Source organism: Pseudorasbora parva, chromosome 24 (genome assembly GCF_024679245.1).
Source record: "Pseudorasbora parva isolate DD20220531a chromosome 24, ASM2467924v1, whole genome shotgun sequence".
In the NCBI taxonomy this organism is placed as follows: Eukaryota; Metazoa; Chordata; class Actinopteri; order Cypriniformes; family Gobionidae; genus Pseudorasbora; species Pseudorasbora parva.
In genome coordinates, this window is record NC_090195.1 from 9,360,935 (window position 1) to 9,383,871 (window position 22,937).

The window sequence follows — 22,937 nt, forward strand, 5'->3', positions numbered from 1 at the left end:
AGTAATTTAAACTTATAAAAGTATATAACAAGTGTATATAATATTTATAAAGTTTGTTATTATTATTGTTGTTATTAAACCAAATTTCCATTTATTGTACATCTTATGACAATACACATTTCCGTTGTAGTTACTATAATACAATGTAAATTTCCACAAACAAAAAAATAATAATAATATTCCAATATAGCTTTTTTGTTATTTTTATTGGTTGATTGATTTCAAATATTTGTATGAATCTACACTTTTCTGTTAAAGACCATGGTCAATTTCCACAATGGGTCAAAGAATCATAATTTTATTACAATATAGCTTTACTTATATTGTTTTATTTATTTAAAATCTTACTATGAATGTATAGCATTTTCATTGTAGTTATAGTATAATAAAAGCATGGTAAAAAGACCATGAATGGTCAAAGATTCATTATATTGCAATATAAATGTATTGTTTATTAGCTTTTGCCATATCATCTTCTTGATCTTTATATTTCATTATTATTTTCAGTTCTTTATGAAGCCTCTGGGACAGTCACTATCTGGTGTGGATATCGAAAAAGTGTTCATCAATATACCAGTGAGTCACGAACCCTTGTCTAGTGGAGGGCAGATCTGAGCTTTAATCTGTGTCATCACCTCATTTTTTTAAAACGTTTTATATTGCAACAGGATCTTGTGAAAGTGCACACAAGTCTTCTGAAGGAGATTCAGGATTCAGTGCTTATGCATAACGCCAGTAACCTGCACCAGATTTTTATCAAATACAAAGAAAGGTGATCAGTTTATTCTCTTTAACTATTTCAGAAATGAAACCCTCTTCCTCTTCTCACACGTGTCTGTTTTCCTGTGTGATAGATTAGTCCTGTATGGGAAATACTGCAGTCACGTAGAATCAGCCATTGCGTGTTTGGATGACATCTGTAAGAACAGAGAGGACGTCAGGCAGATGTTAGAGGTAAGGCACTGTCATGGGCTCATGAAAACTTTCCATGAATACATTAGCATAAATCTTTGTTGTGAGAACTATTAGATATAACCTGAAATTAACTGACTGTATCTAACACATAAGTGACATAGTTTAGACACTTTGTACAGCCTGATGGAAAGAAATGCATCTGTCATGATGAAATGATTGATGAAAGTATTTTTTTCTTTTTCACTACCAAAACTGCACTTGTAGAATTCATTTGCTGCTAGACACTGCCACCTGGTGGTCGAAAACAGCACAGAACATTTCAGAACTTTTTATTGTCGTGTTTTGTTTTCATTTTTGTACAGAAAAGTCAGATGTGTGTTTTTTGTTTCTTTTTTTCAGTTATGTTCCAAACGAGCCAACAATGGGAAGTTTACTCTGAGAGATCTACTAGTTGTTCCGATGCAGAGAGTTCTGAAGTATCATCTGCTTCTACAGGTTTGAAAGGATTTTGCTGTATTCGTGCCCCTACACCAACATGTTTTACCCGCGTCTCCATAGTTTCTGTGTTGATATATTTAGCATATTTCATTCTTTTGCATTTGATTGGAACAATTAAACATAAACAAGTAAACATGAGGCTATGGGGGCACACACACACTAAAACCATAAAAAAATATTTTTGCTGCTTTAAATAAAATTAAATAAATGTTAACTAAAATCAAATATATATATTTGATATATATCTCTCTTTATATATATATATATAAAGAGAGAGAGAGAGAGAGAGAGAGAGAGAGAGAGAGAGAGAGAGAGAGAGAGATTATTACTATATAGAATTAAACAAAAATATGTTACTATCAATATTTTCTGAGCCTTTCAGAAATTGGTTTTGATGGAAGGAAAGCAATTTCAGAGGTGGAGCAAGATGTTCATATTATTATTATTATTTTGATAAAAGAGTCATTTATCATTAAGCATTTATCTTAACATAATATACAATACAATATATTAATGTGCCCTTTTCGAACAGATTTTTTTCATATTGTCTTTAAATGACTGATTTACTGCTAATGTCCAGTAGGGGCAGTGGTGTCTGTCTTCACCATAGAAGCAGCATAATCATTGAATGAAATCCTCCAGTAGAGGCAGCATAATCCACACAATGGAGAAGCAGCATGCTTTATCCAGTTGTCTATGTTTGGTCTGGCCATATTCCACAAACATCTCACGCAGCCAGCCATGAATATTTCATCGTGTGTCTCTGTCCATCACACGTTAGGTCTACTGCATGACCCAGCTATGAAGGGATTTAGAAATAAATGTGAACGAAGGAGAGAGACAAAGAAAAGTATAGATAGAGGGAGGTGTGCATAGCATGAGCCACCACGATACTCCTGCTGTTGCAGGAACCTTTTGGCTCTCAGCGGACAGAACAGCGAAGGTGTATGTGTGTGTGTATGTGTGTGTGTGCAAGCGTCTACTTAGCATGCCTGCATGGCTGTCCACAGCTCAGTTCACCTCCCTGCCCATCTGGCCAGCTGTGGGTTTAGGGAACGTGCGTGCATGCGTGCGTGTGTGTGTGTGTGCAGATAGAGCGTCTGTCTGTCTGCTGCCCCTCTGGAGAGCAGGCTAGCGTATGACAGACTGTCTTTCTTTGCTCTTTGCTCTGCTGGAGAAAGCCTTGGCCAGTAAAAGAAAGTGCAAACCAGCTTTACAGAATGAGTTATATTGAAAATAATTCATGAATAATCTATTATTAAATATTATCATATTTAAATATTAAAATAAAGCAGTTCTTCATTTACTCAAAAAAAAAAAAAAAAAATTCAAACCCTAAAACAGCTTTGCAAGGTTATTGTTTTTAAAAGAAATGTATACGTCTACAAAGATACATTCAATCGATCCAATGTGAGTGTAGATTTTTACATAGCTACAAAAAGTGATCAAAGAATTAAAAATATATTTAGCAGCACAACTTTTTTCAACATTGACAGTATTAAGAAATGTTTCTTGAGCAGCAAATATTAGAATGATTTCTGAAGGATCATGTGACACTTAATACTGGAGTAATGCTGCTTTCCATAACAAGAATATATTACATTTTAAAATATAGTTATTTTAAATTATAACAATATTTCAACCTTGGTGAACCAAAGCGACTTCTTCCAAAAACCTGAAAAATCTTACCAGCCCCAAGCTTTTGAATCATACTGTATGTTCACATTTAAATTTGATTTTAAAAATCAGATTTTTAATGTTACCATGCAAAGAAGTCAAAGTAATGTTCATAAATCAGGTAGTAAAGTTAATACACATATATATTATATATACATTAAAAGTTATGCTTTTGAGAAATTGTTCCGTCTAATTGCTTGTTTCACAGAAAACATTTTAAAAGAGAATTGCAATTTTTTATCTCAATTTGGAGTTTACATCTCGCAGAATTGTGAGATATAAAGTCAGAATTGCGAGATATAAAGTCAGAATTGCGAGATATAAAGTCAGAATTGCGAGATATAAAGTCAGAATTGTGAGATATAAAGTCAGAATTGTGAGATATAAAGTCAGAATTGTGAGATATGAAGTCAGAATTGTGAGATATAAAGTCAGAATTGTGAGATATGAAGTCAGACTTGCGAGATATAAAGTCAGACTTGCGAGATATAAAGTCAGAATTGTGAGATATAAAGTCAGAATTGTGAGATATAAAGTCAGAATTGCGAGATATAAAGTCAGAATTGTGAGATATGAAGTCAGAATTGTGAGATATAAAGTCAGAATTGTGAGATATAAAGTCAGAATTGTGAGATATGAAGTCAGAATTGTGAGATATAAAGTCAGAATTGTGAGATATAAAGTCAGAATTGTGAGATATGAAGTCAGAATTGTGAGATATGAAGTCAGAATTGTGAGATATAAAGTCAGAATTGTGAGATATGAAGTCAGACTTGTGAGATATAAAGTCAGAATTGTGAGATATAAAGTCAGAATTGTTAGATATGAAGTCAGACTTGTGAGATATAAAGTCAGAATTGTGAGATATAAACTCACATCATATATCACACAATTCTGACTTTATAACTTGCAATTGCCACAGTTTGCAATTACCTTTAATTTTTTTATTCTGTGGTGGAAACAAGCTTCCATACACCTCTAAGCCAATAAATATCAATAAATATAAAGTGGTAATATTTTTTTGCATTAGTTGACAACAACAAAGCAACCAGAAGATGGTCAAGGCAAATGTTAGTGATGCGACAAATTTGAAGCGTAATTTGGCCGATTGTTTGACATAAAAAGGTGCGAGTGGGCTAGACTTTACAATACTGCGATTCTGCGCTGTGAAATCACGTCTGAATGATATTCACCTAGAATTCTGCAAACGTTTGGATAAGACATTGGCTGCATTTTATTTCTGCAGTAATCTCTGTGTTAGTGTCATACCTCCTTTCTCTCTCTCTCTCTCTATCTCTCTCTCTCGTTCGCTGTGTGAGGGCAGAAGGAAGTGAGAATGAAAAATAAGGTGATGTCCGTCTTTCTGCTGATAATAATGCGCAGGTTCAGCTTGACTGACGCAGGGGATTTGGCTTGTGCAGGATGGCAATATATCTCTTAGGCCAAAAGGAAGCCATTTATCAGACCTGAGTAAAGGACATTCATAGCACCCTCCCTTATCCTACAGACTGGCCCAGATGTCTTGTTTACTTCATCCCGGAGCAGGAAGGCAATTTCAACCCCACAAAAACCTTTTGCTTCTCATTTCAATTCTTGAACCGGCGATGCAGTTTGGGATATTATTTCAGTTTGTGTGTGTGTATGTGTGTGTGAGGAGGACACGCCATGCTGTTTGTGTTTATATTATAATTGTATTGCCACAATCTTTTTAAAAACTTTTTTGTTGTTGTTGCCTCAGAGTCACTCGTTTTAACAGACATGGGATTGATGAACACGCATGTAAAATCCAATAAATTCTACTTTAATGTGACATCAACCTAAAGTGTTGCTGAATGTTGTTACATTTTAGACTGTTCTTTCTCTTGTTGGTAAACAATTTGCACAGTTATAAGTAGGAGTTATGAGAGTGTGCGATAGTGACAGATGTCCTCCGGCTCGGCTTCGCTCCTGTACATCTGACTGTCTGCTGTGTTCATCATCATCTGGTGATAATAAGACACTGAGACACGGGCCGTGAACACCATCTCGTATCTTTCTTCCTTCCTGACAGGAGCTGGTGAAACACACCCATGATGCCGCAGACAAGAGTAATTTACGGCAAGCGCTGGACGCAATGAAGGTGGGTTGAGTATATGAATGTCCTTTTCATAAGCTGCCTGTTGCTTTGATTTCTGGGTAGTATTCCACTGAGAAGTCTGCAGCAGTGAGGACTCATTTGAACCATAAAAAGACAAACGAGCCCTCCTACAGTCTTCACCCGATTGTTCTCATACACACATTTAGCTCCCCAACATTGCATAATTTACACCAACAGGCTTTTAATCACCCATCTTTCTGTGTTCAATCTGGAATTACAACAGTGACAAATTCCCTTCTCTTACAGCTATTTATTTTGCACGGCCGCACATCAACTCTTTCGTAAGAAAAGCTTTCGTTGAAAATCAGCGTGGCCCTCTTGACTCAGACATGATCAAGATGGTGCCGAATGCATCTTGACAGGTAACCGTCCGCTAATTGAGGCAAATCAAGCTGAGAAGATTGTGCAGATTGCACCGAGGGCTGTGATGATTTCATTTGGATAAATTAGCCACTTAGCATTGATTGGGGTATCGGGCTAACGCGGTTAACCTCCACAAGCGCTCCCCTTAAAGATCCTCACGGTAGGCGAGCAGCGAGCACAAGCAACCCCCCCACTCACTGATTATTCCAGATACGAGATGATGAATGAGTCGCTAAACTCCACTCACAGGAACGGGAACGCGCAATGAGATCTGTCGATTGAGCCTCGCCTTTCAGACGCTAAAATCTTATTTTGCATTTTTAGACGGAAATGAGTCCCTTGAAAACATCACATGGGGCAACATTGTCAATAAGGAAGGAAATATATTTATTTTTAGCTCACGGATAGAAAGATTTCCTTGTTTATACCCAGTTCAAAGTCTAAGCTTGTTGAATGTGAAGGTGTTTTGTTTATGTTTTCATCTCCTCAGGATCTGGCCCAGTACGTCAACGAGGTGAAAAGAGACATCGAGACCCTACGAGACATCGACCAGTACCAGAAATCGATAGAAAACCTTGTGAGCTAAATCACACGCTTCATATAAATCACAGGTTATCATTTAAAAAGGAGAGTTGGCTGTAGTCAAACTACACTTTTGATCAAATATCTAGCTACATTAGAAGCTAAAAAGACATATTTTACACCTCAGTATTCACTTGCTCCAGATCATTTACACACAACACTAAATAGATGAACCTAATGCAAGAGTCTACTGCCTCTGAAACAACATTTTATTACACTGAAGTCATCTTAAATCATTTTTGTTTTGTTTTAGAACGGTAAGATTTTTTAATGTTTCTAAAGAAGTCTCGTCTGCTCACCAAGACTGCATTAATGTTATTAGAAATACAAAAAAGCTGTAATATTGTGAAATATTATTAAAATATAAAATAACGGTTTTCTATTTGATTATAGAAAATAAAGAAATTAATACATTTATTTAGCAGGTATCCATTAAACTGATCAAGTGACTGTGTAGACATTTATAATGTTGCAAACGCTTTTTATTTCAGATAAATACTGTTCTTTTGAACTTTCTATTCATCAAATAATCCTAAAAAAATGTTTACACAACTGTTTCAACATTGATAATAATCATAAATGTTTCTTAAGCAGCAAATTGGTATTTTAAAATGATTTCTGAAGTATTGTGTGACACTAAAGACTGGAGTAATGATGCTCAAAATTCAGCTTTGCATCACAGGAATAAATTACATTTTAAAATATATTTAAATAGAAAACAGTTATTTTATATTTAAATAATATTTCACATTTATAACAGCTTTTTTTGTTTTTCTAATAACATAAATGCAGCCTTGGTGAACAGAAGAGACTTCTTTAAAAACATAAAAAAATCTTACCGTTCTAAATCGGTTTTGACTGGTTGTGTGTGTGTGTGTGTGTGTGTGTGTATATATATATATATATATATATATATATATATACTAAAAAAATGCACGAAATGTATGCGATCAATTTCTGGGAACACTATTAAGACCATTTGAAATTAATTATAATCATTTGCTAACATGATTCACACTTCGCAGTGCAAGGATTTTTCTGGAAATTGTATTTGAATGTTTCCTCAGCTCACTCTGTTGAAAGGCTGTGTGCTTCTTTATTCATGCTACACTGTTACTTGCTGTGAAAAAAAAAAATGCTACTGTAAGTTACTGGAAAAGCCAAACTATTTTAAAAACAGCCGAGATGGTGTCAGACTACTCAATATGCACTGATTTGCATGCCTACTTTTAGTTAGTTTCTCCCCAACACTGCTAAAAGATGTTAAGCAGAGACAGCATGAAGCTTTGAACAGTTTTGTGGAGGAAGAAACATCTAACTCAAGAACATTGACCCCCTAGTAGTACACAAGCATGTCTGCATTGAGTTTGCCCTGTGTTCTGCAGAATCAGTCTCTCCGTAACTACGGGAGACCGAAAGGTGACAGCGAAGTGCGAGTAGCTTCAGTCGACAAACGAGCCAAACAAGACAGGTGAGATGATTAAAGTGTGGAATACTGCTCAGCCTGAAACTCTGCAGGTCTTTACTAAGGCCTAAGGGTTATGAAGGTGTCACCCTCAGGTGCTACTCTTTTATTTTCTCTTTCTCTTTTGATCTTTGCCTCATTTTTTTTTTGCTGCAGGCACATCTTTCTGTTTGACGCCGCCGTGATCGTATGCAAACGACGAGGAGATAACTATGAGATGAAGGAGGTGATTGACCTCCACTCCTTCAAGATCACCAACAACCCGACTTCAGACAGAGAAAACCGAAAGGTGTGCAGCCGGTCTCCTAATTGCCTCCAAAGATCGTTGTTTCAAAGCCGAGGGCAGCAAATGTGCTGTTATGCTGTCGTGCCATAATCAGTTACTGCAGTAGAGCAGCTTTCATTCGCACAGATGGTGTTTCCTATTAAAAACCGTCTAGCGCCTGCTAACGAACGCAGCCAACACCAGACGCAGCTAAATTAGAAAACATGATGTTGTGTGTTACTATACATTACATGCTTCTTTGCCAGCACAATTACTAGTTAGATAATTTCGTAAATATTACAAGTCTATATATGTGTGTGTGTGTGTGTGTGTGCTACTTTCTATTCATTAAAGGGGGGGTGAAATGCTGTTTCATGCATACTGATCTTTTTACACTGTTAAAGACTTGGAATCCCATACTAAACATAGACAAAGTTTCAAAAGTTAAGGTGGACGTTTGATGGGAGTATTTCTTTGTCAAAAATACTACTTCCGGTTAGTCATAAGTTTCGGCAAGTTTTTTGAGATCATGCGTTCCCTTTGACGTTAACGGGGGCGGAATTTCCTTGTATGGGCCTTACGGACAATTCTACCGGAAGCGCGTGAGAGAGAGCGAGGGAGAGTGCGAAAGCAACAGGCTACGCCCATCAAAGCGCTGGCTTGTAGGATGCTAAACAGGTGATATAACCAGTAGCTACTGACTTACCCACTGATAGGCCGGCGGTCGATCTGTATTAGCACTTTCCTCACGCGACGGGCGAATCACTTTCCTCACAGAGCGACTCACTTTCCTCACGCGGCAGGCGAATCACTTTCCTCACTGAGCGAATCACTTTCCTCACAGAGCGACTCACTTTCCTCACTGAGCGAATCACTTTCCTCACAGAGCGAATCACTTTCCTCACTGAGCGACTCACTTTCCTCACGCGGCGGGCGAATCACTTTCCTCACTGAGCGAATCACTTTCCTCACAGAGCAAATCACTTTCCTCACGCGGCGGGCGAATCACTTTCCTCACTGAGCGAATCACTTTCCTCACAGAGCGAATCACTTTCCTCACAGAGCGACTCACTTTCCTCACTGCAGCGCGCTGCTGCACACGTCATTATTTAGCTCCGCTCACACGACACGCCCCCACCCGCTCGGCTTTTTTCGGAAAGACTCGGAACAGCGCATCTTTCTTATATAATTATTAAAAAAATAAAGACTTTTCGGAGATATGCAGGATGCAATGCTACTCTATAGGTACTCAAGATTGACATGACACTGACTGAAACTGAGTGTTTCACCCCCCCTTTAAAGACTAAAAAAATATATAATTTCCACAGAAAAATTCAACTGCACAAGTTTCATGATGATAATAATAAATGTTTCTTGAGCAGCAAATCAGCACATTAGAATGATTTCTGAAGGATATCGTGATATTTAAGACTGGAATAATGATGCTGAAATTTTAGCTTTGTCTTCACATTAATACATTGCATTATAAAATAAAAGCCATTTTAAAATATGATTAAAGGGATAGTTCACCCAAAAAGGAAAATTTGATGTTTATCTGCTTAACCCCAGGGCATCCAAGATGTGTGTTTATTTCTTCAGCAAAACACAAATGAAGATTTTTAACTCCAACCGTTGCTTGTATAATTTATGTCAATGGGGTGTGTTCTATGAGAGCCAATATGAGAGTAAAAGACACACATACATACAAATCCATATTAAACCCTGTGGCTCGTGGCAACACATTGATGTCTTAAGACATAAATGATCGGTTTCTGTGAGAAACCCAACAGTATTATAGTATATAAATACACTGCACTGCATCAGTGCCTGCGAGAATCGGTCGAATGAGGCATCTATGTACACATCTCTATGATCACGCCGTCATTTTGACCTTCTTCATTGGGAATACTGGATGAGATTCGTCTGATATGAGGTAAAAAAATACCATAAATACTGTTCGTATTCCTTGCAAATCAATGTTTCGCAGCGAGCCACAGGGTTAAATATGGATTTGTATGTTTATGCGTTTTTTATTCTCATAGTGGCTCTCAAACACCCTATTGACATGCATTATAAGATCAATGGCTAGAGTTAAAAAATCTTAATTTGTGTTTTTAAACAAACACACCTACATCTTGAATGCTCTGGGGGTTCAAGCAGATGAACATGAAATGTAAATTTTTGGGTGAACTATACCTTTAAATTATTTTAAATTGTAATGTTTCACAATATTACAGTTTTTTACTGTAAAAATGTTAAAATCTTACCAACCCCAGTCTTTTGAACAGTAGCATACATCATTTTAAATAAAAAGCATGATAATGCCAGACCACAGAGGCTTAGAAACCTTAGCAACACCCTAGAAACCAAACAGAATACCTTAGAAACAACTTTGCAACACACTAAAAGTCCTCTAGCATAGTGTCAGCAAAAATTTGTTGTAGACACCACTTACGTTTGCTTAAGAAAATGTAAAAAACGAATTTTTAGTTTTTTCATGAAACCAAATCATTTAGCATTTGATCATTTAATCATTTTCTCTTTTAAAGCTAAACTGTGTGACTTTTTTAGTTTATTCTTAGCTAAAAACACTTAGTTCTTTCAAAAATATATGTGCTCATTAATGTATATTTACTTCTGTCAAGTAATAAAGTATTCTCGTAAGTTTATAATATGCCATTGAAAATACATACGGGTGAGGGGTTCGAATGCTGGTCGCCATGTTGCCCCTCCATCTTGAAAGTACATTTGCCAAAGAGGGACATACCCGTAAATTCAAGCTTCACCTTTTGCGTTTTAACACTCAATGGTACGGTGTTGAATGTGAAGAGAGGGATTGGCATGTCTTCATGGGGATTGGTAATCTTGGACTAAATCGGCCACCGTAGGAGTTAAAACGAAATCAGAATTGAGAGGAACAGAAACTATTATTCACTGGATGGTCATATACCTTTTCACCGCTAGATGGGGGAAAATATCACACAGTGTAGCTTTAACAAAATGTAAACAAATAATTTAAGACAGACAGGCCTAGTGTCAGGATTCATAACTGCTTATTGAACTGCATTATACATTTGTTCACACTGAAACCCCCCCCCCCCCCACCCTCAAAAAAAAGAAGAAAAAAATGTTTTTTTGAATCTGACTTTACACACTGTCATTTCTTTGATGAAGTGATGAAATCTGATCTACATCAGTTGTGATATGATGTAAGTGTCAGCTCAATGCCAGCAGATGATAACAGGATGATCCAGCTAGATTTGATAGTAGCATTTCATCAGTCTTGCATAAACAACAGTGACCCCCTCACACCATCATGCTTTGTACTCTCATCCTTGTTAGAGCATCTTTGATGTTTTGAATCAAACAGCCGTACAACAGTTTTTGTCTTTGCCTTATCTCTGTGTGTGTGTTTTGCATTTATAACATGGATGTCCTTGCCTTTTCTGTCTCTTCTAGTGGTGCCACGGATTCTACCTCACACACAACCAGGGTCAGAACGGCTTTGAGTTCTTCTTCAAAACCAAGGAGCTAAAGAAGAAATGGCTGGAGCAGTTTGGCATGGCATTGTGAGTGTGTGTGTGTATGTGTGTTACAGTATGTAACCTATGAAAGTTTGCACTATGCTGTTTTTCAGGTTTGCTATCTGTCTTGACAACAGACACAACAACATGGTTTAGCTATGACAGTATGTCCTGGCCCTGATTCAAGACTATAAAACACTATTAGTGTATATTTTTACTACATAACAAACACAGTAATGAGGACAGACTTGCTTAGCTAAGCATTTTTGCAGTGGTGTACCTTATAAAATATAATGTGACCCAAAGGGTTTTCCTTCGCTCAGAGTGGTTGGTTCAGTTTTGCAGAGTGAAGTAATATACCAGGTATTTTTCCTTTTATTTGTGTCATTTTGGGTGTTTTCAGAAGATATAGAGCCAGATTTACTAAGAGCTTGCATTAGAGCTAAACCCTCTTTTGGTGTTAAAAAACTACTGAGGAAGACACACAGTTGAAAAGGTGTGGACAAAGTTATTTTTGCAGCTGAACTTATTGCATGTCCTGCATTTATATGAGTTGCCCTTTCAAAACGCAAAATGTATGGGAGGAAAGAATGTGATTTAAATTAATCACACAATTTTTGCCCATGTCAATTTATTGATTTTTGCACTATTATTTAGCGCCCCAAAAAAGCATGTCTTAAACCAGACACTAACTGGTAGATTGCGTTGGTCATTATGGAAATGATCCAGCTGCGTCTGTATTCATTAATTTAATAATAATTATATTTTATAATAGTATTTTAGGGGATCTAAAGCCCACTTATAATTTTTCTTGCATTAAAAAATGTTCTTTCTTCTGTGGAACACAAAATAATGCTTGAACTCATGCACTATATTAATCTTATAAAGCCCTTATTATTGCTTTGTGTGAGAAACCGATTTTTTTCTGTGCTATTCACTGATAATCTTTGCCTTAGGAACTCAAGAATTGCTATGGATGGATCATTGAGTTGAACCTTAGAACTGTATCAGTCTAATTTGTAAATGAGTAATTCAGGGCTGTGTTTCACAAAATAATTGTAAGCCTAAATAATTGTAGTAGCATTGCCACCAAAGGTCTCTATGATCAACTTAGGCCAGATCAGTTTGTAAACTGTATCAACTGACTCAATGAAAAGAAAAAATAATAATGATTTGGTCACAAATTGGACAGATTAGTGTCGTGTTGCCACACCTTCAGACTGCCGGCCGAAGGTCTGGACTCTTTCTGAGCTTTCATTGGTCGAGGACAGTCCAAGAGGACATGTGACTGATTTGCAATTCAACCCATCACAGTTTGTTTTGTTCCACGTCATGTTTAGAGGCATGAAAATGTAAAGTCGATGTCCCTGTAATAACAGACCAGCGTGCATTATTCATTCAAGAACGATGTACCAATGTACTGCAACATTGGAGCTTCATATACTTAAAAATCCAGCGTTTAGCTGATCCTGGTAAGCGCTCGTTGTCACAGCGTTCTTCTTCCATGAGGGAGTTTGGCCTCACAGCATTTGTTCCAGACGGACTGTTAAAGAACGCAACACGCACATCTCAAAGACTCATTTCAACCAGATCTAAATTAGATTCAATCAGATGACGACTTTGAAACTCCTGAAGTGTTAACAGAAAAGTGTCCCATATGCAGAAGACGTTCAGCCAACGTGGGTGTGATGTCTGAGGCTGAGACTAGCTTGTTTCTGTCACATAGCTGTTGAATGGACTCAGAAGACTTGTACATGGACCACTTTTATATATTTTTTAGTGTTTTTCTCTTTTTTTTTTTGAATTTTATATTAAAAGAGCTTTGTATGGGATTGGAGCAACACGAAGATGAGTAAATAATGACATACAATAGATGTAATTTTTTGTTCCTTTAAAGTGCCTCTTATGCTTAATTTAAAGGTTCCTAATTTTGTTTTGGAGGTCTCCTAAAATAGGTTTACACGCATCCCAGCATTCATAAAGGATTCAGTCTCTCTGAACCCCTTCTATCAGTGAGCCTACTCTGATGTGATTGGTCAGGCAGCCCAGTCTGTGATTGGTCTACCTATTTTGCCAGAAACGAAACACCTACTCTTAAATTTTAGCTCTAGAGAGTTCCTCAGCGCTTGATGCAGTAACTATGGCCTTGGTTTTACCATAATGGATTTGTTGTCGCAGCGCAGAAAACAGCGTCTTCTTGACATTTTGATAACATGAACCAAACTCTTCCAAGCCTATAGTGTTTGAGGGTGGGTCAAATTAGGTTCACGGGAAGGCAAATTTGTTACAAAACCTACTTAATTCGTGCAGGAAGTAAGACTGTATCATACACTTTTATCTTTGATGCTGTGAAGACCTTTTACATTCACAAACCACTATATTATATTACATGAAAGATAATATCCGAAAAACAGAATAGATGCACTTTAAACAAGCATTTTTTTTTGTTAAAGTACTGTACTTTAAAGGTATAGTTCACCCACAAATGAAAATTCTGTCATCATTTCTTCAAGATCATCATTTCTAATACACATTAGAATATTTATACACAGTACATCAATCTGTATTATTTCAAAAAAGCAAGATAAATCCTGTTTTCTATGATATGAGTTCTATTTTATTTATACCCATCTGGTAGCTTTTTAAATTCCTTCACTTTAATTTAGTTCTATTCACTATCCTTAGGAGAATCAGAGATTCAATAAATCTTTGTATTATGAAATACTAAGGCAATAAGTGATCCCACAGCGTGCAGAAAAAAAGAGAGGGAGAGAAAATATATTTATAATCTTGTCTGATGACAGCCACAATCAGTAAAATGCAGATGAAAAACGCAATAAACCATCTGACAAATGATCTAATGTACCAAATTTCAGATGTCATGTATATCCAAAAATCAGATCCAGAAAAAACAAAAAAACAAAACATTGGAACAAGACAGGAGAAGAAAAAGAATAATGCACCAAAGACAGGAGACAGGGCTCTGATTAATTAGATAACACGTTTTTAACAGATTTATCTGAAGGGCTCATTAATTCTGGGGAACAGTGGTGAGTCAGTGCTCTCTTTCTCTCTGTCATGTGTCATCAGATCAGTCTGCAGCTGAAAGCTGATTGGATATCAGTGCTGTTACATACTCCTAGCGCTAATGACATGACATCAGCGCGCACAGACAGCTCTCTCATCTGTCCGTCATCTGTTAATGCCTTTATTATGAGGGCACTCGCTGCTCAAGGGTTATTCAAGATGGATCGAGAGGGTCTTGGACTATAAAACAGTAATAGAGCCACAGACGGCACCATGACTCCTGCCTTGCTGATGCTGTAATTAGTGGTGCAGGCTAAGACAGCAACGCTATAGCTTTAGCTCATACTACATCATAATAAAAAACAGATCATTAGGTAGAATTTAGTTGAAAATGCTCTTTTGTTATGCGTTATATACATGCAGTACATTCAGGGATCTGGTTAAAAAATAGCATCCAAGAGAGCATCCATTAACACCCCCTCCCAAATATCAAGTTATTCTTATGTGTTTTAAGAGGATGGTGGGAGCAGACTAAGGGTGGAAACAAGTTTGAGTTACGTTATGCAGTCTTCAGTCTTGTTTTTAACCCCCCCCCCTTTCTCAACAGATCGAACATCTGTCCAGAGAGCGGGAAAAGTAATTTCCATGAGTTCCGCATGCACACCTTTGAGACGACCACATCCTGCAGCTCGTGTGAAATGCTGCTGAGGTGAGCTCACTGTTGAAGCTTTGTGAAATGACACAGTATACCCACAATGCACCTTAATGAGATCGATATGGCACCTAGAGTAAGCGAGAGAGGGAAAGATAGAGCAATAGTGGTAAATTAAGGGGTTTTAAGGATCATCATCACTTCAGTGATTTAAGAATTAGGCCAATCAGTGCACAGTAGGTAGGCAAGGCTAAAGAAACACTACTGGTTACCCCAATCACATGTAGATCATCCAACCAACCATCCATCCATCCATCCATCCAATCTATCTATCTTATCTATCTTTTCAGAGGTGTCTTCTATCAAGGTTATCTCTGCTCCAAATGTGGTGCTGGCGCCCATAAGGAGTGTCTCGTCAGGGTGGACGTCTGTGTCAAAAGCAGTGCCGGTGAGCCACCCATTCACCACAAACTTATTCTAGCAATTTCTGTGCTTGAACCGTATGAATCTTCTATTTACAGAGCTGCACTAGAGCCTCTGGCTCATGTTTCAGCTTTATGTGATGTCGTCTTACCTCGCTGCACACTAATGATTGACCTACAGTACTCTGTAGTGTAACAGACAGGGCAATAAAAGCTGCCAACACACAGCGATTCCTAATAATCTAACCTAGGCCACATAGATAAGCGCGATGTCTGATGACAAACAGACAAACAGGCTTGGTTGCCTTCCTGAACTCCTGATGTATGCATGTGTGCGTGCGCCTGCCAACAGTGCCACTTCTTATTGTTTTATGCATTAGTCAGGCTTCCAAAGAATTTCCTTGTTTTCAGTTTTAGGCACAGCTGAGCTCTCTCTAAACTCCCATCAGGTCTGCACATCCCATGTCCTGTTAGCTAATTTGATTGTTCTATAAGCTAGCAATAAAAAAAATAAAAAAAAATATGAACAGTAAGGAAAAAACAATTAGGATTCTGGGAGATTCAACTCTTAAAATTCTGGTCTCGCTCTGACTCATTATCTCTCATCACAAGAAGGACGATGTGAGATTCTGCAGTACCACGTTTGACTTCTAGGGCATTAGGCCATCAAGTAAAAGGTACAGATCAGATTATTTTAAAGGCACAACAATTAAATTAAAATAACCAAAAACCATTAGAACAATGTTATATATTTTGTTGACTTGTGTACTTACATTATCCCAAATGTTTACAAGAATTTTAAAATCTCGATAAATATGCAATTTTAACCAGGACATGGACTGTCGGTGCGTCGCCTATCAGGGAAATCATACCCACGTTACCCTCGATATCCTTTTGATTTTGTAGAAACCATGGAAACACCAAAGATGCTTTAATATATTATGTGTTTTTTTAGACAGGTGAGCAACTGTTTGGATACATTCATCAACAGGAAACGAATGATTGTTATATAGCTCAACACATTTATTAATAGCTCAAAACATGTTTATATCTCTTTTTCTTGATTTAACGCGAGTACCATGTTTTTCCATGCCTAATATCGATCTAGTTGCATCTACTGCAGTGTGTATCAAGCATCTCATAGCAGCCGCAGAGCGAACGCACAGAGTAGCAATAAAACATACTCGAAAACTGTTTTATCTAATATGATAAAACAGCACTGCATTGCCCCACACACACAAGCTCTACAAAATGTATTAATTACCACCTTTGCTTTGATTAAGTGATCTCTAGCTGTGAAAAATTACATATTTTAGCCTTAAATATTTGTTTTTCAACATGGAAGCAAGGATGGTGGAATTGATTTGATTAATTTATTAATTTAGTCAATATATTAAAGCATTTAATACAGCCATGAGTTTAAAAGTGTAAACACATATTTCCAAACAAAATGATTGCAAACCATGATCTGTAAAGTCAATTGTGACAAGCAGAGCGGGCGAGAGCCATGAGAGATGATGAGCGCCAGCTGCGTGCCACATCAGTATTTATACATTTTTTCTAAAGATTTTTTATAAATATATTAATAGCACACCAGAACACCGTAAAAAAAAAGGTTGGTTTAACTTAAAAAAAATAAGTAACCTGGTTGCCTTAAAAATTTGAGTTGAAACAATGAAGGAAATTGGTTTAATAAATAGAAACTCAAAATATTATTGTATCTGAACCACATAAAATGTGATAAATCATGAAAGTAACACAATTTGGCATGTTTCACTGCCTCATCACAAATAAAACATACACAATTACCCTAGTTGCTTACAAAATATTTTAATAGTATTTGAAAAAAGGTTGGCGATTCTCAAAAATGTTCATTGAACTAACTCAAATTTTTTATTTCAACGAACTCAAAATGTTAAGGCAACCAGGTAACTTATTTTTTAAATATTTTTTTTACAGTGGGACATTCTATGTAAATGCTATATCTTTAACCTAACCGTCATCAGAAAACTAAAACTACATTGTATATATATTTGTACTTTTTCCATAGTTTATTATTTTCATTCCTAATGTAAACTCCTGAAAATATAATACAACAATAATGTGAATTCCTCAGAATATAATACAACATAAGGGCCAATGTTAATTTATTTTCACTGGAAATTTCCAGACACTGAAAATAAAATTAGTGTGAAAAGTTACAGGAGGGTGTGTGTTTGTCAAGTCTGGCCTCTTTTGTTGTTTTGTACACAAGATTCCACTGTGTTTGTATGTGCACGCCTGCGTCTACGCCTCTGTGTGTGTGTGTGTGTGTGTGTGTTACTAGCTCGAGGTGTTCGCTAGTGCAACAGGACAAAGTTCACTCTACACTCCAAGTACAGGCCAAGCCTCTCCCTCGGGAGCCAATGAGACTGGCTCCAGGAGCATAACTCTGTCTAGTCCGGCCCCTCACGTCAATTTAGCTCAGGCAGCTGTCAGGTACCTGCAGCGTAGCAAAACAAATCGTAAATGCTCACAGCACACCGTGTTCCACACACTCTAATGACAGCGTCTGTACAGTGTGTTTATTTGAAAGTGTAGATTCATTCTAACAATGCCTGTCTTCAACATGCTTGCAGATTCCAGCTCTTTCAGATCACAGGTGAGCTTTTTGTTCAAATCATTTCTTTTCAAGTGAATCTGTGATGTAGTTCTGCCCTGCAGGGCCTCATTTACTCCTACTGAATGCAATAGTACTATAAGAAAAGTCTCTTTTACAATGCACTTTTAAAGTTGCTTTAGCTTTATTCATGGATTTGTTATTGAAGAAATATTGCTTTATTAAATTTTGATGCACTAGTTATGGGAAACATTATGAGATTTTGTTTCTAGCCCAGAGTTCATTGCAGTTTAGAATGATATATATGTTATGGATTGTGCATTTATTTAATTGCACACCAGTTTTATTAATTGCATCGCTTGCAACACAACACCACGGTCATCATTTTGCAATAACAAACCCAATGTAATTTATATAGCATGTAATAATGATATTGACATGCAATTTGCCCAGAGTGCAGTTCAACTCGGATGGTAAATTGCATGGAGGAAATTCTCCATTCTCCATTCTTTGTGCATATGTACAGGATGAACGTGTTTTGTGCAGTGGTGTGACAGTGTTTACTTGTCAAAATTAATGATGAGATTAATTGTGCTTTTGGACAAACTTTTAATTATCAAATTATTAATGCATTGCAATGTCTGTGAGTGGCAACAGTATGAATCATGTGATTTATTTACTGTGATTACAGATTGGAAAAGCACCATGTCGTGGAGGAGAAGGTAAATCACAAACAGATAAAATAAATCATTTTGAGTTCTTTAAGGGATAGTTCACCCAAACATGACTAACCAGCATGTTGTTATTTCTGTCAGTGGATCAGAAAAGGATGTTTTTTGAAGCCATTTTCAATGCAAGATGTGGTCACTATGGACACTAAGAGTCTTTTAAAATTCTCTTTTTGTGATTTACTGAAAATATGTACAGCATTTAGGTTTGAAATTACATGTTAATGTTAATGCGCATGACGATTGAACTTTAGGTGAACTGTTCAAAGTTTGGCATGTCCTGCACTGAAATGTGCGATTCCGTCATTGTTATGGCTTTTGGGTTTTGTAAGCGATCAAAACATGCGTAGTCTTGTACATTACATACTTCAATCTGAGCTAGATTGCATATTCTTAGTAGTCACTGAGCCGTAGTGTTGTTGTTTGTTGTAAAAGGCAAGCTAATGCACGTAACTAGTGTTTAGTGTCAGATGTAAATCAGATATGAGTGGGAAACAATGTGCGAAGACATTTAACCACTTTTGCTGCACATTTGCTTGCAGCGATAGGCCCAATACTTCTCCCACTTAATGTTCACTCAGTTTAATTGTATTATGTAGGCTTCTTAAGCTGTGAAGAGCTTCTTCAGTTGAGAAGTGTGAGCTTCCCTGACCACCGGTATAAACTGTATTAGCACAGGTAGTTTAAATAGAGGAGTCATGTCCTATATTTTTAAGAATCTTTTATTTCATTTATATGATTTTTTGAGTAACTTCCTCACTCTTTCCTGAACTAATAACTATGGAAGCTTGTTTCCACCACATACTAATAATAATAATTAAAAAAAGGTAATTGCAAATTTTTATCTCACAATTCTGACTTTTTTCTCAGAATTGTGTGATATAAACTCACAATTGCGAGAAAAAGTCTCAATTATCTTTTAAATTTTTAAAAATATTTTAAAGTCTCAATTATCTTTTAATCTGTGGCTTTTATAAATAACCGCTCCCAAATTGTCTGGACTATTTAATCAAAATGAACCGACACTTGATAATGGGAGTTTTAAAGTTTTTACAGAAACAACTTTGGATCTAAATATGACTTTCAACCAGGGTGCGAATTATGGGAGGTTTTAAAAATGTCTAGTCCACAAATTACTTTTGCATTTTATTTTAAGATACCTTTTCAAAAATGAAAATTTTGTCATCATTGACTCACCCTCAAGTAGTTCCAAATCTGTGAGAGTTACTCTTTTCTGTTGAACACAAAATAAGATATTTTAAAGAGTGTTGGTAACCAGACAGTTAACGGTAGTCATTGACTTAGTGTTTTTCTTTTCCTACTATGAAAGTCATGCACGTAATGCTACTAGCCTGACAAGCCAGACCCACATCAAGATGTTTGGTCTGGAAACTCACCATTGACAGGGCTCAATCCGAGGGGCGGGATAAACGGTTGTCTTTCAAACTCCCTCTGCACGCGATAGGATAGCGCTACACCAACCAGAGCAACGAAGGTGAAGCAGAGCTCGCTGACAGATTAAACATTCACCGTATCCGGTCGGCTAAACTCCGAACACATCTTCCCTTTTTAAGAATGACTTCAGTGCCGCACTTTGTTCTTTTCTCAGAGAAAAGCTTAACTCCAAGTCTTCCAGAGTCGCGGTCAAAGCTGATTGAAAAGACTTTCCAGTGTTAGGCACTGGAAAGACAAAACCTGTTCTGTCTTTGCAGAAGAGTCAACAGCTTCAATTTACGTCTTCAAAATAAAAGTCTCACGTTAGAAAAACATTTTAAAATAAAATTTAGTTGTTTCTTTGACTACACATGTAGCACAACCCACTCAAAATGTTCTTGCGACCCGCCAGTAGAAACTCTGAGATAGATGACTCCCGCCACCTCAACTACATGTTCAATCTCGCATCGCTAGTGTTCAGCAGCAGTCGTTCCACCCATCAGTCTGTCGTAAAGAGGGCCACATTATCTTTAATTATGTTTTCACAGCGCCATTGATAGTTTAATCGATACCCAAGAGGTGATAAATGTCCACCTGGGACACAGGTTCAGATATCAGGGGAGTGACTGCAGGTCTGCATGCTGATGGAGCGACGCGCCTCCCTCGCCATTGCTTTTAATAGCTTCATGAATATTTGAAATAAACGAGTGAATCAAACTAAATTGCAAGTCGTTGTTTCTCACCACATCATGATACATCCACTCCTGAGTTCATTATATCTCTGTTAAGTCACCCTGTCTGCGTGAATCTGCGAGAGGCCTCCTGATCCCACACAATATTGGGGTCGGTAGATTCATTAAAGTTATGGTGAGAGAAGCTCTCTGTGTAGTTTTTGCTGCCATGGGAATCGCTCCGTTTGAATTAAAGTAGTTCCTTCCTGCCTGTTCAGCGCTGTTAGGTTTGTCTTCATCAGAAACAGCCTTTCTAAAAAAAAAAGTGTTTGTACACTTCAGCAGAATTTATTTCATGTGCAGTCATTTCATATCTTTGTGCATAAATGATACCTCAAATAGTGCTGCTTTTGGAGACAGTGTGTTGTTACTCTTTAAAAGTGAGCTCTTTTGTATTGTAAACCCTTAAACTTGCAGGTTTTTTTCTTTTGGCACATTCAGGTGACCTTTTATGAGTTGTTTGGATGCAAAAATGCATTTTAGTGTTTATTGGTGCTGACTCTTTGCCCTTGTGCACAGAGGTTCTTAGCTTAGCATGCCGGCAAGACTCTTCCCTGCAGAGAAACACAAGCTCACGCTGTTCTTTAAAGCGTCTTCAAAGGCAACCAGCTGCGCTTGGAGGCCCAGGGCCTTGGGTGATCTGCTGGGCTGGAAGGCTTCAGCCACAGCTGGTTGCATTAAGAGAGTCTACACTCGCCTCTCATCATCAGAACGGCAGAATATATAGAGCTGCAGCAACCAGCTGAGACCATCACTATTGACCCTTCAGCAAACCAGCCCTGTGCACACAAACACACTCATTCATAGCTCACCGGAGCGCCTGAACGGCTGTCCGCTCGGTTCTCCCCGTGGCACGAGACCTGTGCTTGCAATTACTTTAATGAATAAAAATGTGTTTTATAATAATTAGGGTAATAGACAGAGTTGTTTGTGGTCAGCTGGTCTTCACACACACTAGGGGGAATTTGCTAAAGGCCAATTGAAGCGGCGTCAACAGCCAATTGTGTTGTCACCTCGCGGCCAAAAAGCTGCACTTGAACACAGCAAAGAGTACAGCTGACTGCCAACTAGCACATGCGTTCCACACCTGCGTGTAAGGATATAAATGTCTGTATCAGCAAGTATCAGTAGTCTAAATGTGCCGTTCAAAAAGAGGAAACGAAACTGGGACTGCAGATGTACAAACCGTAATCAAAGCAGCGAATATCAATAATGCTAATCACTTCCTTCATTCGAGGCCGCTTATTTTGTTATGAAAATATTCACTTATTGGAATGCTTGGATAAGATGACGCACAATTAGAACAGCCTCCTGCCTGTGTCGTCTAAACTGAGCAGGCGATCAGAGCGATCTCTCTCACCAAAGGCCCGACGCCGCAACATGCTGAATCGGGTGATTTTCCACCAATTACAGCTGACTGCAATAACAAGCCAGAGAGGCGCCCACCGGTGGCCTTACGTTGGCTGATAGTGTCACAGCCCTAAGATTGAATTGCGTCCACTGATAGCATGGTTTATTTAAATTTTTGCTTTAGTATTCGAATCACTAAAATGATCAAGGAATCAGAAAAAAAAGGTCATCTATGGTTTTAAATGCTAGTTTGTGGAGAGATGTTCAATTATACATTTTTATGAATTGTATGTGCTTTTGTCATTTTTTTTTATTTCTTTTTACCTTTACCTTTAACTTTTAGCTTTATTTCACTTTAGTAATTTTAGTACTGCCGTTCAAAAGTTTGAGATTGGTAAGATTTTGCCCTTTTTGCCAATAAGGCTGCATTTATTTGATTTAAAAATACAAAGGAGTAATATTGTGAAATATGATTAGATTTTAAAATACTAAAATACTTTACTATTTGAATATATTTTAAAATGTAATTTCTCTTTGCGTGATGCAAAATATAAAGCTTTTGTAACAT

The 22,937-nt window shown here is 37.3% G+C and overlaps 1 protein-coding gene across 1 annotated transcript in view; it reads left to right on the forward strand.

Moving 5' to 3' along the window:
* LOC137063623 (guanine nucleotide exchange factor VAV3) overlaps window positions 1–22,937 on the forward strand; it is an 86,441-nt gene that overhangs the window by 43,707 nt on the left and 19,797 nt on the right. The window contains exons 7-19 of the mRNA XM_067434872.1: window positions 508–576; window positions 669–772; window positions 855–954; window positions 1,315–1,410; window positions 5,141–5,209; window positions 6,081–6,167; window positions 7,558–7,643; window positions 7,794–7,926; window positions 11,362–11,471; window positions 15,061–15,162; window positions 15,456–15,553; window positions 18,146–18,168; window positions 18,818–18,848. Of these exons, the coding sequence (XP_067290973.1) occupies window positions 508–576; window positions 669–772; window positions 855–954; window positions 1,315–1,410; window positions 5,141–5,209; window positions 6,081–6,167; window positions 7,558–7,643; window positions 7,794–7,926; window positions 11,362–11,471; window positions 15,061–15,162; window positions 15,456–15,553; window positions 18,146–18,168; window positions 18,818–18,848 (1,108 nt within the window). The remainder of the gene's footprint in view (window positions 1–507; window positions 577–668; window positions 773–854; window positions 955–1,314; window positions 1,411–5,140; window positions 5,210–6,080; window positions 6,168–7,557; window positions 7,644–7,793; window positions 7,927–11,361; window positions 11,472–15,060; window positions 15,163–15,455; window positions 15,554–18,145; window positions 18,169–18,817; window positions 18,849–22,937) is intronic.